Source organism: Puma concolor, chromosome E4 (assembly GCF_028749965.1).
Source record: "Puma concolor isolate L17-30 chromosome E4, mPumCon1.1.hap2, whole genome shotgun sequence".
Classification (NCBI taxonomy): Eukaryota; Metazoa; Chordata; class Mammalia; order Carnivora; family Felidae; genus Puma; species Puma concolor.
Genome location: NC_141683.1, coordinates 34618961 through 34637534, shown reverse-complemented (window position 1 = coordinate 34637534; position 18574 = coordinate 34618961). Strand labels below are relative to the sequence as shown.

The 18574-nt window shown below is 40.9% G+C and overlaps 1 protein-coding gene across 5 annotated transcripts in view; it reads right to left on the bottom strand.

Annotated features, from left to right (window-relative positions):
• CR2 (complement C3d receptor 2) overlaps positions 1–13584 on the bottom strand; it is a 34835-nt gene extending 21251 nt beyond the window's left edge. The window contains exons 1-8 of one of the 5 annotated variants that reach the window (XM_086693504.1): positions 13424–13584; positions 5688–5867; positions 4279–4378; positions 3776–3861; positions 2785–3183; positions 1620–1796; positions 1436–1538; positions 700–785 (exon numbers count right to left, since the gene is read on the bottom strand). In XM_086693504.1, the coding sequence (XP_086549630.1) occupies positions 700–785; positions 1436–1538; positions 1620–1796; positions 2785–3183; positions 3776–3861; positions 4279–4378; positions 5688–5867; positions 13424–13481 (1189 nt within the window). In that variant the 5' untranslated portion in view covers positions 13482–13584. The remainder of the gene's footprint in view (positions 1–699; positions 786–1435; positions 1539–1619; positions 1797–2784; positions 3184–3775; positions 3862–4278; positions 4379–5687; positions 5868–13423) is intronic. The other 4 variants (XM_086693503.1, XM_086693506.1, XM_086693505.1 and 1 more) reach the window with 4 other exon arrangements.
• Positions 13585–18574: the final 4990 nt, after the last annotated feature.

Below are 18574 nucleotides of genomic sequence, written 5' to 3'. Positions count from 1 at the left end.
CATAAGGTTACAAGAAGCATCCAGTGAGCTAAGAGTACCTAAAAATGGCAAGCACAATACCTGGAACATACTAATAATTCAATGTGTGTTTCAAACATACAACTGGGGCCACAAGTGGTGAGAACACATTCTGTTTTGCTAGTGAAGATACTGCGGCCTCACCACAGATCATTTGTCATCCTTTGATGCTGGACGCCTTTAAAAAAGCCACAGAAAGTGATCAGAGGTTTTGAATAATGACCTCACATCCTTTATTTACTTGTCCTAATGCACAAGAAGGATATTAATGGTTTACAGCTGTGTTGATATATGCACACCTTTCCTGAATGAGACTCAGAATGAAGGGAAAATGGCCAATTCCCACAACTTATGGCTGATTTCCATTTAGCTCCCAAGAGTTGCTCATCAGTAGAGGAACTGGCAAAAGAAGACATAGCCAAACCATTTCAACACATCGGTGCTACTCAGTTTCAACAGGGGGATCTTTCAAAGCATTTGTCTTTATACATATAGAATACCTAATACAATAGGTAGTCAAATAAATTTGGCTTTGGTCTGCCTCCTAGAACATAGAGAAGACTGGCATACATACATTCAAAGCACACATATGAAGAAGATGTTATGATTGATAAATGCATGGGAATACACCAAAAATCAAGGGGTAAGATCCATACTTGATGATTTTTGTTTTCTACTCACGTTCACAGACAGGAAACTTATTATTCCAGAGTACTCTTGTTCCTTCTGAGACACACTGACTAGAAGATTGGCCATTTAATCGGTACCTTAAACAATAAGGGGTAGCAAATCATCACCAGAACAAATCAGTTCTCGGCTGCATGGAATTAATCACTTCCCTCAAGTATGTGGTATTAATGGCCTCTATTTTTTAAATCATTTCTGACTTAAGGAAAAAGTCCAAGTTTGTGAATCAGCTCAGCTGTGTGATGACTTCAGACTAGGTAAAAACACAGAGGGAAAAAAAATTCCTAACAATCATATTCTGTTTTTGTATTCTCCATTTCCTCTTTGGCATCCAAATGTCAAGATTCTCTTTACCATTTAGAAGGAAAAAACCTCAGTTCTTCGTGAAGAAAACGTCAAAGACCTTGTTCCCTAAGATCATTCCAAAGAACCCCTCTTAGTGAACCCCCATTATTCTCCATAATAGGAGCCTTAATTTCTGACCCTAAATTTTGCTTTTTCAAATGGTTAAAGGACAATTTCTAGCTCTCTCTGGCTATGTACAATATATACAGTTGGAGAAAATCAACAGGATTTGCTTAACAATGGAATTATGAGTCATATAAGGTAAAGAAAATAAGAAAAAAATCAGAAAGAGCAAAAAATTTTTAACCATCTTTACAGATTAATCTTTGCAATGCTTAGCTATATATTATACATCTCAATTCAGGCCCTCTCACCTCACACTCACCCCTTATCACAAGCAAACGAAACCTCTGCCCCAAGCTTGAGATTAGGGGGGACCACCACACGGCCATTGAGAAGTTGGGTTGGAATGGCATCACATGATTTTGCTAGGAAAAAAGAGACAAGGCTGGCACATGAAGAGTAGGAAACAATTGAGTTTCCTGAAGATGGAATAGAGATTTAGGCACCTTCACATTCAGGGGCTGTATGGCTCCAGGTTCCCAAGGATGTACACTGAATAGGGTTAGTTCCAATGAGGGTGTAGCCGGGGTCACAGCTGTAGGACACTTCCTGTCCAATTGGAAAGAATTCCTTATCCAAGATGTTATAACTACCATGGTTGATAGGTGGAGGTGGTAGACACCCTGAGAAAAGAACAGGACCAGAGGTCTTTTATTCCTGAAATAAGAACTTTCTCCTCTACAACCTAAGCCAACTTGAGGTGTGTAGGGGTGGGATGAAGGTGGCCATGTCAACTCTCCTAGCGGAAGGCAGAGACTCCTTTGGGTGGGGTGGAACTAACACGCATTACTTCTTTAGATATGATGAACCATGAAACTATCTGCTTTCCCTATCTTGATCTATGCTGGAAAACATTACACCCACTCATCATTTTCCATTTTATTGCACTAAAAAGGCCTCAGATATTCTCTCACTAATATTGTAGCCAAGGGAACCTAACTATTATAATACATTTTTATTACCAAAATCTACCTCTTTCTTCCTGCCGTCCCCAAACCAGGTTGATGAAGTTCCTGAGCCTTGCAGGAGGGGCTCCCAATATTGTCATGTTTTTAGTAAGTCAGACATTTCTTAATAAGAGTAGGGGAGAAAGGCAGAATGGGGAAGTGACTCAATCTTAATTCTAGCCTTATTCCATAAAGGCCACATTCTCAACAGGAGCATGTATAATGTCTACAGTATTTTTAATCAAATTATGATTTGATTAAAATCAGATTCTGATTTGATTTGATTAAATTGACATCAGTCAATTTCCTCTATTGGCATGGCCAATAGGATTCAGAGTTTATTTTATCCTCATTTAAATAAAATCTAATCGCCTATGTGCTGGAAAAAGAATCTCTGATCATTGGCTCTGCTTTTCTTCGCTTTTCAAAGTGTCTTCTAATTTGCTCTACACTAATGGACATCTAGTACTGTCCAAGAATATAGTAAATTTCCTACTTCTTCAACATTTAGATATTGCTTTGAAAGTATACTTTCAAATTCTTTAACCAAGATACCGAACTACATATACTATCTTTCCCCTTCTTTTTTCCACAGGTACCATGTATCTATTTCTCTAAAAGTTTCATTTTGTTTCTAGATCCCCAGAGTTTCAGCCCAACTCACCCTTAAAGCACTTTGGCAGTGGAGGATTCCATTTTCTGTTTGCTTGGCACCATACTATGTTGCTGCCTTTCATGGTAAAGCCAGGCTTACACCTAAACATCACAGTATCATTTAAATAAAATGAACGTCCAAATCCAGATTCTATAATTCCGTTTTCGACTTCTGGAATTGGGCAATTGACTAAAGTAATACACTGAGGGGGAGGGCCACTCCAGATGCCAACTCGATTGTCTTTGCTGGTACAATATATGGACTTCTCACCCACGAGGTCAAACAACTTTTTTCCATTCTGTCCAACGTGGCACTTATAAGTCACCACCATTCCATAGTAAAAGTTCTCTCTACTGCTGCTGTAAAAATCCCCATTGGAGATGGCTGGGGGTGGTGCACAAGGAATAGCTTTTGGGGGGTAGGTGGGAAAAAAGAGAAGGCATTTAAATGTTATACCTTCTTGGAATCTTGTCTTCACTCTTGCAAACCACACTTCAATTCAGCCAACAATTAACCCAGATTGTTGAAACTCTACATCCTCATCTCAAAGATGGTTCTAAATAGGAAGTAGCAAGGTAGGAAGATTCATGGAACTTGCCTGAAGAAAACTTAAAAAAAACTGTGATCTGGTCACCAGTTGCTCCTTCTACTGCAAAGTACAGATAAACTATTCTGGGAAATACCTAGGATGGCCGACATTCTGCATAGAATAAAGTGCCACAATATGGCACTACTGCCATAGTGTGTAATCTCATAGTGTATTTTAGATTCAAGCACTTATTCACTATGAAATAACTTATCCTCTAAGAACAGTAATCAAAGGAAAGTGTGGTGAGACTGGGAGACATGGAAGAAGATAAACCACAGCTCTGTACCCAGAGCTACCCAAACCAAATGTAACTCTCCTGGGTACTTGTTTTGATGTGTAGATGCCCAATTTCCCTCTAGAAGGGGACAAGAGGAATTGCAAAGGGTATGACAACGGGATCATTTTACTCACATTCACAAAAAGGCATGTCCTTATCCCAGGTTACAATATTGTCTGAGATAATACATGTAGCAGATGAATCACCAATGAGTCGATATCTAAAGACAAACAGATGAGTGATCATCTCCCAGCTAGATGTACATTTTAGGAAAGCTTAGTTCTTCCTCTACTGAAATAATGGCAAAGAATAGATCATCATGTAAGACAAGTAATGGTGATAAACTAAGGACTCATACAAAAAATTCAACAATCCGAAGCCAAATGACATTTGGCTCCCGGTCAGTAATGCTGGAGATGTAAAATTAGAAGAAGAGTAGCCCAAATTTCTTTCTCTTCTAGTGGGTATTCTTGAAGTGTTGTCTCTGGAGCAGATCAGGGTGGTAGTTCTCTTTTTGCTTATCTATGTTTAAGGGTAAATGGCAATTACTTGGATCTCTTTTGGAAAACTGATGGTTTATGGTTGAAACCACTGTTCTAATACCCATGTATTCTGGAGATGTCTCCTGCCAACTCACCCTTTATCACAAGAATATGTAATTGTTGACCCAAACAGGACACCCGTGGGTATGAGGACAGAGCCATGGAGGAGTTCTCCAGGACTCCCACATGATTTACCTATAACGGAAAACAAAACAAAATTTGGGACTGGGATTTGGGGGATGTTCTGTGTTTCATATTAGATACCAACGTGACTGGACTTGCCAACTAGCCTACTTAAATTAATTCAAAGACAGTTTTGATATCTACAAAACTTGTATCCTCCAAAGGGTCAGTCAACTTCAGAACACTATCTGTTTGAAGCATGCACTCTCTATTTCTGAGCATGGATGCAAACATTATTTGTGGTCAACCATAATTTATAATCTGTATTTCCCCTTTTTTATATCCTGTCAGTTGATGGCATCATCTACCAAGTCTGTGGCTTAAAAAACCTCATAGACATCATTTCCTTTCTGTAACTCATCCTCCACCTACTGCTCTTCACTCAATTGGTTACCAAATTTTAGCGACTGGATTCCAGAAATCTCTCTCCAAACCAACTATGTAGTCATTGCTGTAATCTCTCATTGGATCATTGAGTACCAAAATTTACCTTTCTATCTTTGGTCTCCATTGGTTTAATATATTTTCTATAGCACAGCCCACACTCTTTCGGAAGCACAAATATGGCCATGCCCCTCCCCACACTGAAAAACTTACAATGACTTACCACTGTTTATTGGGGAAAAAATGCATGGCCCATCAAAATTAAGCTTCAATACACTTAATTAACTATTATTCCCCACTATGTACCTTATACTCCAGCCACATTGAATTTTTCTATTTTCCAAAGATGTCCTGTTCTTTTATAGCTCTATGCTTTCGAATATGCTATTTCCTCTGCCTATAATGCCTACTTTTGCCTAATTCTCCAAGACAGTATTATTTACTTCCCTGCAGAGCTTTATACCTATAAATAAATTACATAATAGTACAGCATTTATTTAAAAGTCAGTCTTCACAGCTAGTATAGGAGCTCCTCAAAGGCAAAGACTAGCTAATTTTTATGTGTATTCCCAGCCCCATCATCCAGCCTAATGCTTCACACCTAATGGTTACTAAAAAATATTTCTTGGATTGAATGGGACAAGAATGAGGTGACACACACGTGTTCCTTGTATACTAACTCTTAAGCTCATTTAACACAGTATAGAGACTGTAGAACAAAGCTGTGGAGATTACAGGATAAACAGGGCTGGCCAGCTGTGATGATTTAACCCCAATACCCAATATTATTCTTGGGAGTAAAAGAAACATGGAGAACCCAGGAGCACCCTTCATTTGAAATCATTTAGTAATTTTCTGGTCTTTCACCTTGAAAATAATAGGCTATCTCACAGAGGTACAGATAGACCCAAAGATGCTTCTATTACAGATTACTCACGTTGACACAATCGCTGAGGATCTGACCACTTGGAGGTTTTTAGGCAGGTGATAAGGAATGACATCTTGATATACCCAGGAAGGCATTCATATTCCCAAGATGTCCCAACAGCAAACTCAGACTGATCACTCTGAATTTTAGGCTTAGCAAAATGATACCTTGGCAGGAATTTACACTGACCTAGAGACAAAGACCACAGGAATATCAAAACTAGGAAAGGCTGACACTGCTACTCCGCTGCTTTTTTGTCACCGATCATCCTGACAATTTTGATCTTTAGAAAGTAATCCTAAAATAGGGCAACATTTTCTGGGACAAAGAACATATGGGTGAATATACAGAGATATAAGCTCAGAAGTTCAAAGACTTTTTAGGATGGACTAAGAGGAAGAGCTCGAGAAAATAAATTTTTACAAAATTCCATAAGGACCTTGGAGTTGTTTCATCTCCTTAAAGACTCATTAAAAAAACTAAGCCTTATAAATCAAAGCTTTTCTGGGATAGCACAGGGAACAAAAGTGCATCAGAGACCTTGTAAGCTCAGCACATGTATGATCTTCTAAAATTACTTTAATGAATTAACATTACTCTGTTAATCATTAAACCTTTAGGTCTTAGCAAGACGAAAATACATTTATTAATTCTTCATTACTTTATTCCATTAACCTAATAGTGTAATAGGCCTCTTAAGAGACCACAGTATATAATTCTGATGGGTACTAGATAAAAGGAACTAGTCATTTTGAAATAGTTCCCTGTGATTTAAAGTAGTATGATGATGATGATGTTTAATGAAACAAATATCATCATAGGTGATGGGTGAGAAACTGTAACACCCATATACTTGAGGATGTACCTGGAAAAGTCATTTTTCTAGGTATGAAAGAGAGCTCAAGTTTCGATGCCAGAATGGCAGAATATCTGAATATCGCATTTATAAATCTTTCTTTTTCAAAGAAGTTTGACACAGGTACAGGTGAAAGTCCAAGAGCAAACATGAACGAAATGACACAAAGGCAAACGTAGAGCTCCCAAGGTTGTAGCCAGACTCGGCCTTTCGGTAGCCAGACACTTCTGTTGGAGAAGTCATAGACAGGGTCTAAGAACAGCCATCACTGTTAGGACCCAGATCACTGTAGGTCTTCTTCTAGTTCTCTCAACTCCTTTGTTTTTCTTCATTAACCCCCACAAATATCTCCAATTGCATACCTGTGCAAAACAGCAAGACTCTGTAGGGAAAGTAAAGGTTTGACCTCAACGAACACCATCTTCACGATCCTGGTATTTCTTGTACCAAGTCATCCTAAGCAAGTGATTTAATCTCTAAATACATAATGTGAATAGGGGCAATACCAAATAATGCTCTACAAACCGGAAAGCCAATTTAAAGTTGTAATAATCAGTAGCAATGACATGGCCTAAGATGGAACTGAGACCTAAAAGCAGGAAGAGCAGAATACTTTATAACATGATCTTCTGGGGCGAAAGGAGAGAAGGGTCATACTTTCTGGATGGGAAATAATGATAAAACCTTATCCCCGTTAAGGAGACTCGAGGACCCCGTCTCTTTTGGGGGACAAGAGTTATTTGTAACTAATTGCCAAAAATCTAGGTCATGGAAAGAATTTCCCTCAATCATGGTCTCTGCCATCTCAGAAAAAAAAGGTTAGTCCATGAGCCATTAAGAAGACTTTTCTTCAGGGTCACTGTGCCTTCTTTACATCTTTCTATTATCAGGAGGAAAAAAAAATCAGAGTAGATCGCGACTGGATCTAAAACAGAGTTGGGGCGCCTGGGTGGCTCATTCGGTTAAGCATCCAACTTCGGCTCAGGTCACCATCTCACTGTCCGTGAGTTCGAGCCCCGCATCAGGCTCTGGGCTGGCTGCTCAGAGCCTAGAGCCTGTTTCGGATTCTGTGTCTCCCTCTCTCTCTGACCCTCCCCGGTTCATGCTTTGTCTCTCTCTGTCTCAAAAATAAATAAAATGTTAAAATAAATAAATAAATAAATAAATAAATAATAAAACAGAGGATAGTGGTTAAGACACCAACATATGCATTCTTCAAAAGGTGTTAAAAACTAAAGAGGCCAAGCAGTTCCTGGAGAGCAGGGATACATTTAACTCTTTGCTTGGGTCCAAGGGGCCTTACCTAGAATTGCTTAGAAATCCGTTCGAAATGAATGAAGAACACATATATAAGATAATAAAAATAAAATGGAAAATTAGGTCAGAAGGCAGATAGGAAAAATTATTATTGAGAACGAGAATTATTATAACCAAACGCTTTAACAATGGGTTTCCTGACTCATCATTTTTGGTTTTGTTTTTCCTTTTTTAAAATGTTTTCTTTTTTATTTTGAGCGAGAGAACGCGCACAGCTGTGTACATGCTGGGGAGGGACAGAGAGAGAGAGAGAGAGAGAGAGAATCCATGCTGACAGCCTGGGGCCTAATGTGGGGCTCGAACTCACGAAGTGTGAGATCATGTTCTGAGTCAAAACCAGGAGTCGGACACTTAACTGACTGAGCCACCCAGGCGCCCCTGATCATTTTTGAATGGCAGTTATGCATATTAACCAAGGTACTGTCCCAAACACAGGAGACACTCTAGTGAACATTAGAAACAAGGTTCCCACGCTCACCGAACTCATACTCCAATAGAGGGAGACAGACAGACAGGTACTACCAGTAAATAAATGGTATGTAAAGGAAATAAATGGGGCAATGTGTCACAATGTAACGTGCCAGAAGGAGGAGGGGACGGAGAGGCATTCGACCATCAGCTTATGATGGTTTAGGAAGGCCTAAACCTTCATAAGGTTTAGTGTGTAGTGATCACAACAGAGTGGTAAGAGATCAAGTTAGAAAGTTCAGCGGTGGGGTGGGGGGTTCATATTAGGCTTCTTAGGCCATAGTAAGAAGTCTGGATGCTCTCCTAAGTGGAAGCTACCAGAGAGTGCAAGCAGGAGAGTCACATGACCCAATTTACTTTTTAAAAAGAATATCCTGGCAAGTGAGGATAAGTTTGGAATATATTTTATAAGTAGAATTTAGAACAAAAACTTCTTGTTGCATTAGATGTGGGGGTAAGGAAATGGCAGGATTCAGTAATGTCTTCTAGGCTACTTGTAGTGACTTGAGCTACTTGGTTGATGGTAAGACCATGAACTAAGATGGGAAAGCACCAGTGTGTGTGTGTTGTGGAGTGTGTGCAGTTGGTTTTATGTTAGTCTTGGTATATTTAACACATTTACTGGGAACCCATATGGAGACGCAGGAGGGAAGTCGGCTATACAAACTTTCTACTCAGGAGAGAGTTCAAGACTACAGATAGTAAATGAGCCATCAACATATAAATAGTATTTAAAGCCATGAGACTGGATGAGGTCTCTTAGGAAAAAGGAATGGAGAAAAACAGGAGGCTCAGGGCTGAGCCCCCAAACCCTATAATATTTAGAGATAGGGCAAAACAGACCCAGAGCAACCAGAGAGGTACAGAAAAAAAAAAAAAAACTTGATAAGAGTGCCCTGTTTTGGAAGAGGAGAATGAAAACCGTTCCAAGAGAGAAGAAAGAGTCAGCTTTTGCTGAAAGACTGAGACAGAGAAGGATAGAAAAAATGGCCATTGGATGCGTCAGCATGAAGGTCAGTGGTAACCTTAGAGAGAGTAGCTTCAGGAGAATGTGGGAGAAGGAGCCTGTCTGGAGTGGGTGAAGGAGATAAAGAGAAGTGAGCAAGTAGTCCATGAGAAGTTTTGCTGAGAAGGATGAGAAGAGGGCTGGGAAAATGGAGTTTCACTAGGCCATGAGGAGTCTCCTGATGACCTCAGTCAAGAATGTCCCAGCACGTTTAACTGCTGGTGGGGATGATCCAACAGGGAGATACAAATAGGTGATACGAGATGGGGTACACGCAGAAGTCAAGTCCTTGCACACCGTAATTCTGAAGGAGGAGTGGACTCCAGTCAAGAGAAAGGATACTTTTTCCATTGTTACAGGAGGAAAAAGAACGTTCTTACTGAACTCCTTGTTATGTGCTAGTGTGAGGGATTCATCAGGCAGTAAGACAGATAAAGACCTTGTTTTCATGGAACTTGTATTTCAATGAGAGAACAAACAAGCCAGTGAAAAAATAAATAAGAAGTTTTCATAGGATGAGAGATAGGTGCTCTGTGGAAAATAGAACACGGTTGTGTGATAGAGCGTGACCTGGGGTACAGACTACTTCCGATGAGAGTCAGAGAAGGGTGACAGTGGAGCAGAGACCTGAATGTCAAAGAGACAGGCAAGGGATGATACGTAGGATGAGCATTTCAACGGAGGGAGCCCCTAGTGCCAAAGCTAAACAAACATGACTGTGTTCAAGGAACAAAAAGAGGGCCAGTGTGGCTGGAACAGAGGGAGTGAGGGAGGAGAACAGAGGATTTCAGAGACAGACAGATCTACGGTCAAGGTTAAAGAGCATGGATTTGTTCTAATGTGATTGGAAGCCCTTGGCAGGTTTTAAGCAGAGGAAAGAATCTGAGCTCAGATGGAGACAGATGATTGGCAAATAAGGGAATTCCTATTTAATGATTTTGTTTTCTTAGTGTAGGATGAAATGAAGTGGTCAGTCTAGGCAAGAGTGAAATTTAAGAGCAGGACATTAGAATCGGTTTATGCAAACAGACAAAAGGAGAAAAGCGGGAAATCACTCTAAGAAGGGAATTCACTTCCCATATGACTTTGCTCATAGCAGTGCACCCTATAGACACTTGCTTCAGAATCTTCCAGAGTACTTGTTAAACTCAGCTTCCTGGGCCACACCCCAAATCTATGAATCTCTGAAGAATGAGACGGAACCCAGGAACCTGAATTTTTAAAAGGCACTTCAATTCCTCAAAAAATTAAAAATGGAACTACCATATAATCCAGCAATTCCACCTTTGGGAATATATCGAAAGGAAATGAAAACACACACTCAGAAAGATCTGTACCCCCATGTTCATTGTAGCATTATTTACAATAGCCAAGACATGGAAACCACCTAAGTGTCCATCAATAGATGAACAGATTAAGAAGTTGTGATATATATATACACAATACAATATTATTCAGCCATTAAAAATGCCAGAATCCTACCACTTGTGAAACCATGGATGGACCTTGAAGTCATTATGTAAGTGAAGTAAGTTAGACAGAGAAAGACAAATCCTGTATGATCTCACTTATATGTGGACTCTAAAAACAAACAACAAACAAAATCCAAAGAACCACACCATATTCGTAGAGAAAGAGATCAGATTCGCGGCTACCAGAGGTGGGATTGGGGGAGGGCAGATTGTAAGAAGGTGGTCAAAAGGTGCAAACTTCTAGTTATAAGGTAAATAAGTACTAGGAGATAATGCTCAACATGGTGATTCTAGCGGATGCTGCTGTAGGATGCATAGGAAAGTTAAGAGAATAGATCCCAAGCATTCTCATCACAAGGAGAACTTTTTGTTTCCCTTTTATTGTATCTCAATGAGATGATGCATGTTAACTAAACCTATGGTGGTAATCGTTTCCCAGTATCTGTAAAGGAAGCCATCATGGGGTATACCTTAAACTTATACAGTGATGTATGTCAATTATTTCTCAACAAAACTGGAAAAATCACTAAATTTTGCAAAAGGTATCTCAAGAGTTTCTTAAGAATGCTCAAGGTCAAGAACTGGCCATGAGCTAAGGCACGGTCTGCGGGACGTACACAGTAGAAGCGAAAGTCAGAAGGGATGTGTGGGCACAGCACCAGCAAAGGACCGTGGTGGTGGTGGCAGGGGGGAGGGGACAGTCAGGCAATAGGATGAACAGCAGAAGCGATGGGGAGTCAGGAGGGGCATGTTTAGATGAGATCCAATGACAAAAAGCTTGAAAGGCTGAGGCATTAGATTTTTTTTTTAATTTTTTTTTTAACGTTTATTTATTTTTGAGACAGAGAGAGACAGAGCATGAATGGGGGAGGGGCAGAGAGAGAGGGAGACACAGAATCAGAAGCAGGCTCCAGGCTCTGAGCCATCAGCCCAGAGCCCGACACGGGGCTCGAACTCATGGACCGTGAGATCGTGACCTGAGCCGAAGTCGGACGCTTAACTGACTGAGCCACCCAGGCGCCCCTGATTTTTTTTTTTTTTTTTTTTAATCCCACAGGCAGTGGGAAGCCCTCTTACATTTTTGAGCAACGGAGTGGAGTAATGAAAAAAACATATCTAGATCTAGATCTAGATCTAGATCTAGATCTAGATAAGATATGTTAAAATGTTGGTGGTCACCACTGGTAAGTTAAAGGCGGGTATCAGAGTGACTGGTAAGAGAGGAGGTTGTTACACAGGTAATCAATCATATGCTCAGGATTAGAATATTGGTGGGTGGGTGCAAAGACAAACAAGGGAAGCACATTAGCTGGAAGCAGACAGGGAGGCCTGGTCGTTCATGAGTCTGCAGTTAAGTGGCCAGAGAGGACGGTGGCACGCTGGTACTGGGCTGGTGGGGGGGGGGACTCTCGGGCATACTTGGAAGGGGCGCTGAACTGGCAGGGCCGGTGTAGAACCTGATTTTCAATGGATAATATCCTCTGCAAAATTTAGTAATAGGAACAGAGCGTCAGTGAGAAGTCAGGTCTGGAACCGTGCCATGCAGAGGTGTTAGAGAAAGTTGTGAACGCGCACTTGTTCAAAGGGAGTTCATGCGTAGGAAAGAGAGATGAAGATGTTGGTCTGGGGGAAATGTCCAACCGAGGGCCCGGAGAAAGCAGAATGTCAGGAAGCAAAGTAAGCTGTAACAGAACCATTGATTGTATGCAGGATGCCTTAGCAAGGCGGGGGAGGGGGGGTTGCGGATTATGCGTAGATGCTGGCTCCATAGAACCGGATCTATACAGTAATCTCAGGACTGGTATTTAGTAATAACAAGTAACGCCTGACCTTCATTTGCCTAATTTCATCTCACACTCAGGGCAGCGCTGTAAGGTGGTAGGGCAGCTTACCGCACTAGCTTCATTTCACAGATGAGGAAACTGAGGGTCAGGGAGCTAAAAGACTTGCCAAAAGTCACCCAGTTATTGGAATGTGCAGATAGTAAACTTTTAACTAAGATTTCACTCTACCCTGGAGACAATTACAAAGTTAGACCCACGTTGTAGCCAAGAGATTCTAGTCTTAACAAACTGCTGTGCTTCTCTAAAATGAAGCCAATCGCGGGTGGGGGGAGTTAGCATCAACGTGGAAGGAGACCTTCTGGGGCCCTTGCCATTGCAGAAGGTAAATAACACGAAGGCTGTAGTTTTAATTCACATACCAAGTTTCCTCCAATAGCTCTAGGTGTTTGTCATTTAGGATCTCTTTACCAGCATCGCATCAAAGTGCAGACGATGGGAGAACCAAGCCCGCAGCGGGAGGTCTTCGCACACCCGAGCCCCGTAGGGTTTGGTTACGTGGCCAGCGTTAGGAGCGCTTGCAGACCTCGGGCGAGTGCGAGGAGCATCAGCTGAGTCCCCGGGGCCCGGGAGCCCCGACAGCGCAGAGCGAGTGATCCCAGCCCCGGGAGGAGCCAGTGAGCACATTCAGGACCAGGAGATCCTAGGGGTCCCCCAGAGCGAGCGGAGGCAGTCAAGCGTCCGGCCCTGACCCCTCCTTCTCACTTACTCCGTTTTGCATCGCCGCACAGAGGCGTCCGTGCCCCAGACGTGTCCCTACCTCCGTGCTCCCCCTCCCAGCTCACCGAGGACCCCCGGCGCGAAGAGTGCCAAGACGACGCAGAACAGGCCCGCAGCGCCCATGCCCCGGCGGCAGCCCCAGCGGCGGGATGCGTTCCGAGACGCTCGAGCCTCCGGCAGCTCCGAGAAAACGCGGCTGAAGCAACAGACGGCGACAAGGGAGGGAGGGGGGGCCCTTAAATAGAGCCTGGCACCACGTGCTAGCTTTGCGCGCACACCTGCAGGCTGCCTGGGGCGGGACGCAGGCGCCTGTTAGGTTGGCGGGCGCTGCGAGGCGTCCGCCTGAGGGGGCGACGGGGTCAGGGGGGCAGAGGGGCGGAGCAACTGTGACCCGGTCTTTGGCTCAGGCTCTAGCCCTCAGCGTTGTGGCTTTCCAACCTTTTCTACCGTGCAACGATGCGTCCACTTCGTCTTTTCTGGAGAAATGAAACACGTTTCACAAACTAGGACTCACCCTTGCTAATCTACAATGCTCCATCCCATCCCATCCCATCCCATCCCATCCCATCCCATCCCATCCCATCCCATCCTATCCCATCCCATCCTATCCCAAAATTCTGGTTTGACTCCACTAAAATATTTTCAAAAGCTATTAATGTTTCAAATCCTCTGTTTAAAGAAATAGTTTACTTAGAAAGGAAATTTACAAGCAGCAGTCCCCTCTGCTCTTTGGCCCTTTTTATTTTGAAGCAATTTCTACAGAAAGTTTTGAGAACAGTACAACGAATTCCCATATACCCGTCACCCAGATTATCCGCTGTTAACATGGCACTATTATTTTCTTTATTATTCCTTCTATAGACAGTTAGATGACATATAGGTGTAATTATATAGAGATCTATCTAGATGTGTGCACACATACATACATATGCTTCTATAATTATAGAATTGTTACTTTGGAACTGAAGTAAGGTGAAGGTATGATACCCCCTGCTATAAATACTTGGTGTGCGTTTTTCCTAAAAACAAGGACATTCTCTTGCATAACTAAGTAAATGCACAAAAACAGGAAATAAACATTGAAATATCTAAGCAACAGGCTATACTCAAATTTCTCCACTCATCTCAGTAATCTTTATTATTGCAATCTCTCTCTCTCACCCTTTCGTTTTTCCGGTCCAGAATCATTCAAGGTTCACACATTACATTAGCGGGTTATGTCTTTTATTTCCCCTCATTTATCTGCAAAAGATCCTCGGCCCTTTTTATGTCTCTCATGACCTCGATGTTTTTGAAGAGTACACAGCAAGTATTTTTGTAGAATGATTTTTATGTTGGTTAGCTATTGCACAGTAACAGATTACCCTATGCTCACTGGTTTAAAGCAAGGGTAAGAATTTAGTATCTCACACAGTTTCTGTGTGTCAGGAATCCAAGAACAGCTTAGCGAGGCAGTTCTGGCTCAGGCTTGTCTTGAGGCTATAGTCCAAACATCAGCCAGAACTGGTTACCTGAAGGCTGGGCTTGCCCTGGAGGATCCAGGTCTAAGAGGGCTCACTCATGGCTGTTGGCTGCAGGCCTCATAGTCCCAACATGTGGACCTCACCATAGGACTATTTGAGTCTCCTTGTGACATGGCAGTTGGCTTCTCCCAGAAAAAGAGAGAAGGGCAGATGCCACAATGTCTTTTATAATCTGTCCTCAGAAGTCATACTATGTTATTTCCACAGTATCCTATTGGATAGTGCGATGGTTAATTTTATGTGTCAACTTGTCTGGGCTGTAGGATGTTCAGATATATAGTCAAACATTATTCTGAGTCTTTCGGTAAGGGTGTTTTGGGATGAGATTAACATTTTTTTTTTTTACAGTGGTAACTGATATTTTTATTCTTTCCATTTTGTTCTCCAGTTTTATTAAGATATAATTGACATACTAGTTAAGGTATACAACGTAACGATTTGATAATGATTACCACAGTAAGCTTAGTTAACTACCGTAGTTACAATTTTTCTTCTTATGTTAAGAACTTTTAAGATCTATTCATTTAAAATCAATGCACAATACAGTATTGTTAACTATAGTCACTATGCTGTACATTACATCCCCAGAATTTATTTATCACCTAACAGGAAGTTTGTGCTTTTGACCACCTTCACGCACTTTCCCCACTCCCCACCTGTGTCACATCTGGCAATCACCAATCTGTTCTCTATTTCTACAAGGTCAATTTTTTTTAGATTTCACATATAGGTTAGGTCATATAGTATTTGTCTTTCTCTGTATAACTTATTTCACTTAGCATAATGCCCTCAAAGTCTATCCAAGATTTTATTCTTTTTTATGGCTACATAATATTCCACTACGTGTGTGTGTGTGTGTGTGTGTGTGTGTGTGTGTGTGTATCTCACATTTTCTTTATCTGTTCATCTATCTCATTAAGACAGTGATTTCTTTTCCCCTTTGGATATATACTCACAAATGGAATGGCTGGATCATATGATAGTTCTATTTGTAATTTTTTGAGGAACTACTGTACTGGTTTCCATAGTTGCTGCAACAATTCATATTCCCACTAAAAGTGCCTGAGGGTTCCCTTTTCTCCACACCCTCACTAACACTTACCTCTTCTGTTTTTGATGATGGCGATTCTAACAGGTATGAGGTGATAGCTCATTGTGGTTTTGATTTGCATTTATTGATGTTGAGTATCTTCTCATGGTGGCTGCGCAGAAGCTTTTTAGTCTGATGTAGTCACATTTATTTTTTCTTATGTTGCCCTTGCTTTGGGTGTCAAATTAAAAAGTCATTGCTAAGACCAATGTCAAGGAGTTTACCCCCTATGTTTTCTTTTAGGAGTTTTATGGTTTCAGATCTTATGTTCAAGTCTTTAATCCATTTTGAGTGGATTTTTGTGTATGGTGTGAGAGAGTGGTCCAGTTTCATTCTTTTGTGTGTGGCTGTCCAGTTTTATCAACACTATTTACTGAAGACATTATGCTTTTTCAATTGTATATTTTTGGCTCTCTTGTCATAAATCAATTAACCACGTATGTTTGAGCATATTTCTAAGTACTCTAAACTATTCCATTGAACTATGTGCCTGATTTCATGCAAATGCCATACAGTTTTGATTTTTATGGCTTTGTAATATAGTTTGAGATCAGGAAGTGTGATGCCTCCAACTTCATTTTTTTCCTCAAGACTGCTTTGGTTATTCGGGGTCTTTGGGGTTCCTTACAAATTCTAGGAATGTTTTCCCTGTTTATGTGAAAAGTGCCATTGGAATTTTGATAGGAACTGCATTGGACCCAAAAATCTCTTTGAGTAGCATGGCCTTTATAATAATATTAATTCTTCCAATTCATGAGTATGGAATATCTTTTCATTTATTAGTGTCATCTTCAATTTCTTTCATCAATGTCTTATAGTTTTCAGTGTGGAGATCTTTCACCTCCCTGATTAACTGTATTCCTAGGCATTTTATTCTTTTTGATGCAGTTGTAAATGGGATTGTTTTCTTAATTTCTCTTTCTGATAGTTTGTTGTTAGTGTATAGAAATGCAACAGATTTTTGTATATTGATTTTGAATCCTGCAACTTACTGAATTCAAATTGTTTGAATTAGTTCAAACAATTTTTTTTATGGAGTCTTTAGGGTTTTCTTTTATTTAAAAATTTTTTTAATGTTTATTTTTGAGAGAGACAGAGAGAGACAGAGTGTGAGTGGGGGAGGGACAGAGAGACTGAAAGAGACACAGAATCTGAAATAGGCTCCAGGCTCTGAGCTGTCAGCACAGAGCCCAACACAAGGCTCAAACTCATGAACTGCGACATCATGACCTGAACCAAAGTCAGATGCTTAACTGACGGAGCCACTCACATGCCCCTTTAGGGTTTTCTATATATAATATCATGTCATCTGCAAATGGAGATAATTTTACTTCCTCCTTTCTGATTTGGATGGTTTTTACCTGTTTTTCTTTACTAATTACTCTGGCTAGGCCTTCCAGTACCATCTTGAATAAAATGACAAGAGTGGGCCTTCTTGTTTTATTCTTGATCTTAAAGGTAAAGCTTTCAGCTTTTCACCACCGAGTATGATGTTAGCTGTGGGCTTGTCATATATGGCCTTTGTTATGTTGAGGTACATTTCTCTGTACCCCGTGTGTTGAGTTTTTATCATGAATTTCTGTCAAATGTTGGATTTTGACAATGTTTTTTCTGCATCTATGCATTTTTTTCTGCATCTATAAAAATCGTATGATTTTTACCCTCTATTTTGTTCATATGGTGTATCACATTGATCAATTTATGGATGTTGAACCATCCTGGCATCCTTAGGACAAATCCCTCTTAATCGTGGTGTATGATCCTTTCAATGTATTGTTGAATTCAATTTACCAATACTTTGTTGAGGATTTTTACATCTATGTTGATGATGTAATGTTCTGCAGTGTTCTTTTCTTGTAGTGTCTTTGTCTAGTTTTGGTCTGAGGGTAATGCTGGCCTTATAAAATGAGTTTGAAAGTATTCCCTTCTCTTTTATTTCTTTGAAAGACTTTGAAAATGATTGATATTAATTCTTCTTTAAATGTTTAGCAGTATAGGGGCGCCTGGGTGGCGCAGTCGGTTAAGCATCCGACTTCAGCCAGGTCACGATCTCGCGGTCCGTGAGTTCGAGCCCCGCGTCGGGCTCTGGGCTGATGGCTCAGAGCCTGGAGCCTGTTTCCGATTCTGTGTCTCCCTCTCTCTCTGGCCCTCCCCCGTTCATGCTCTGTCTCTCTCTGTCCCAAAAATAAATAAACGTTGAAAAAAAAATTTAAAAAAAATGTTTAGCAGTATAATCGCTTCTCGGCCTTTTGGCTAAGATCAAGTGTAAATGTTTAGCAGTATTCACCAGTGAAGCCATCTAGTCTGGACTTTTGTTTGTGGGAGGTATGTGATTACTGATTCCATTTTTTCACTAGTAATTGGTCTGTTCAGATTCAGTCCTGGTGGGTTATATGTTTCTCAGAATTTATGCATTTCTTCTAGGTTGTCCAAACAAGTTGTTCCAGTCTCAACTTGTATTTTTCCAGACACAACATTGAAATCTACCATTTCTTGTAAGAATGTTGGTTCTTTTGAGCAGAGTACAGTATTTGAAAACCAAGATCTGGTTGCTAAGTATGTTCACTACTATTGGAATATCATTGCATCTATACCCTTTCAGA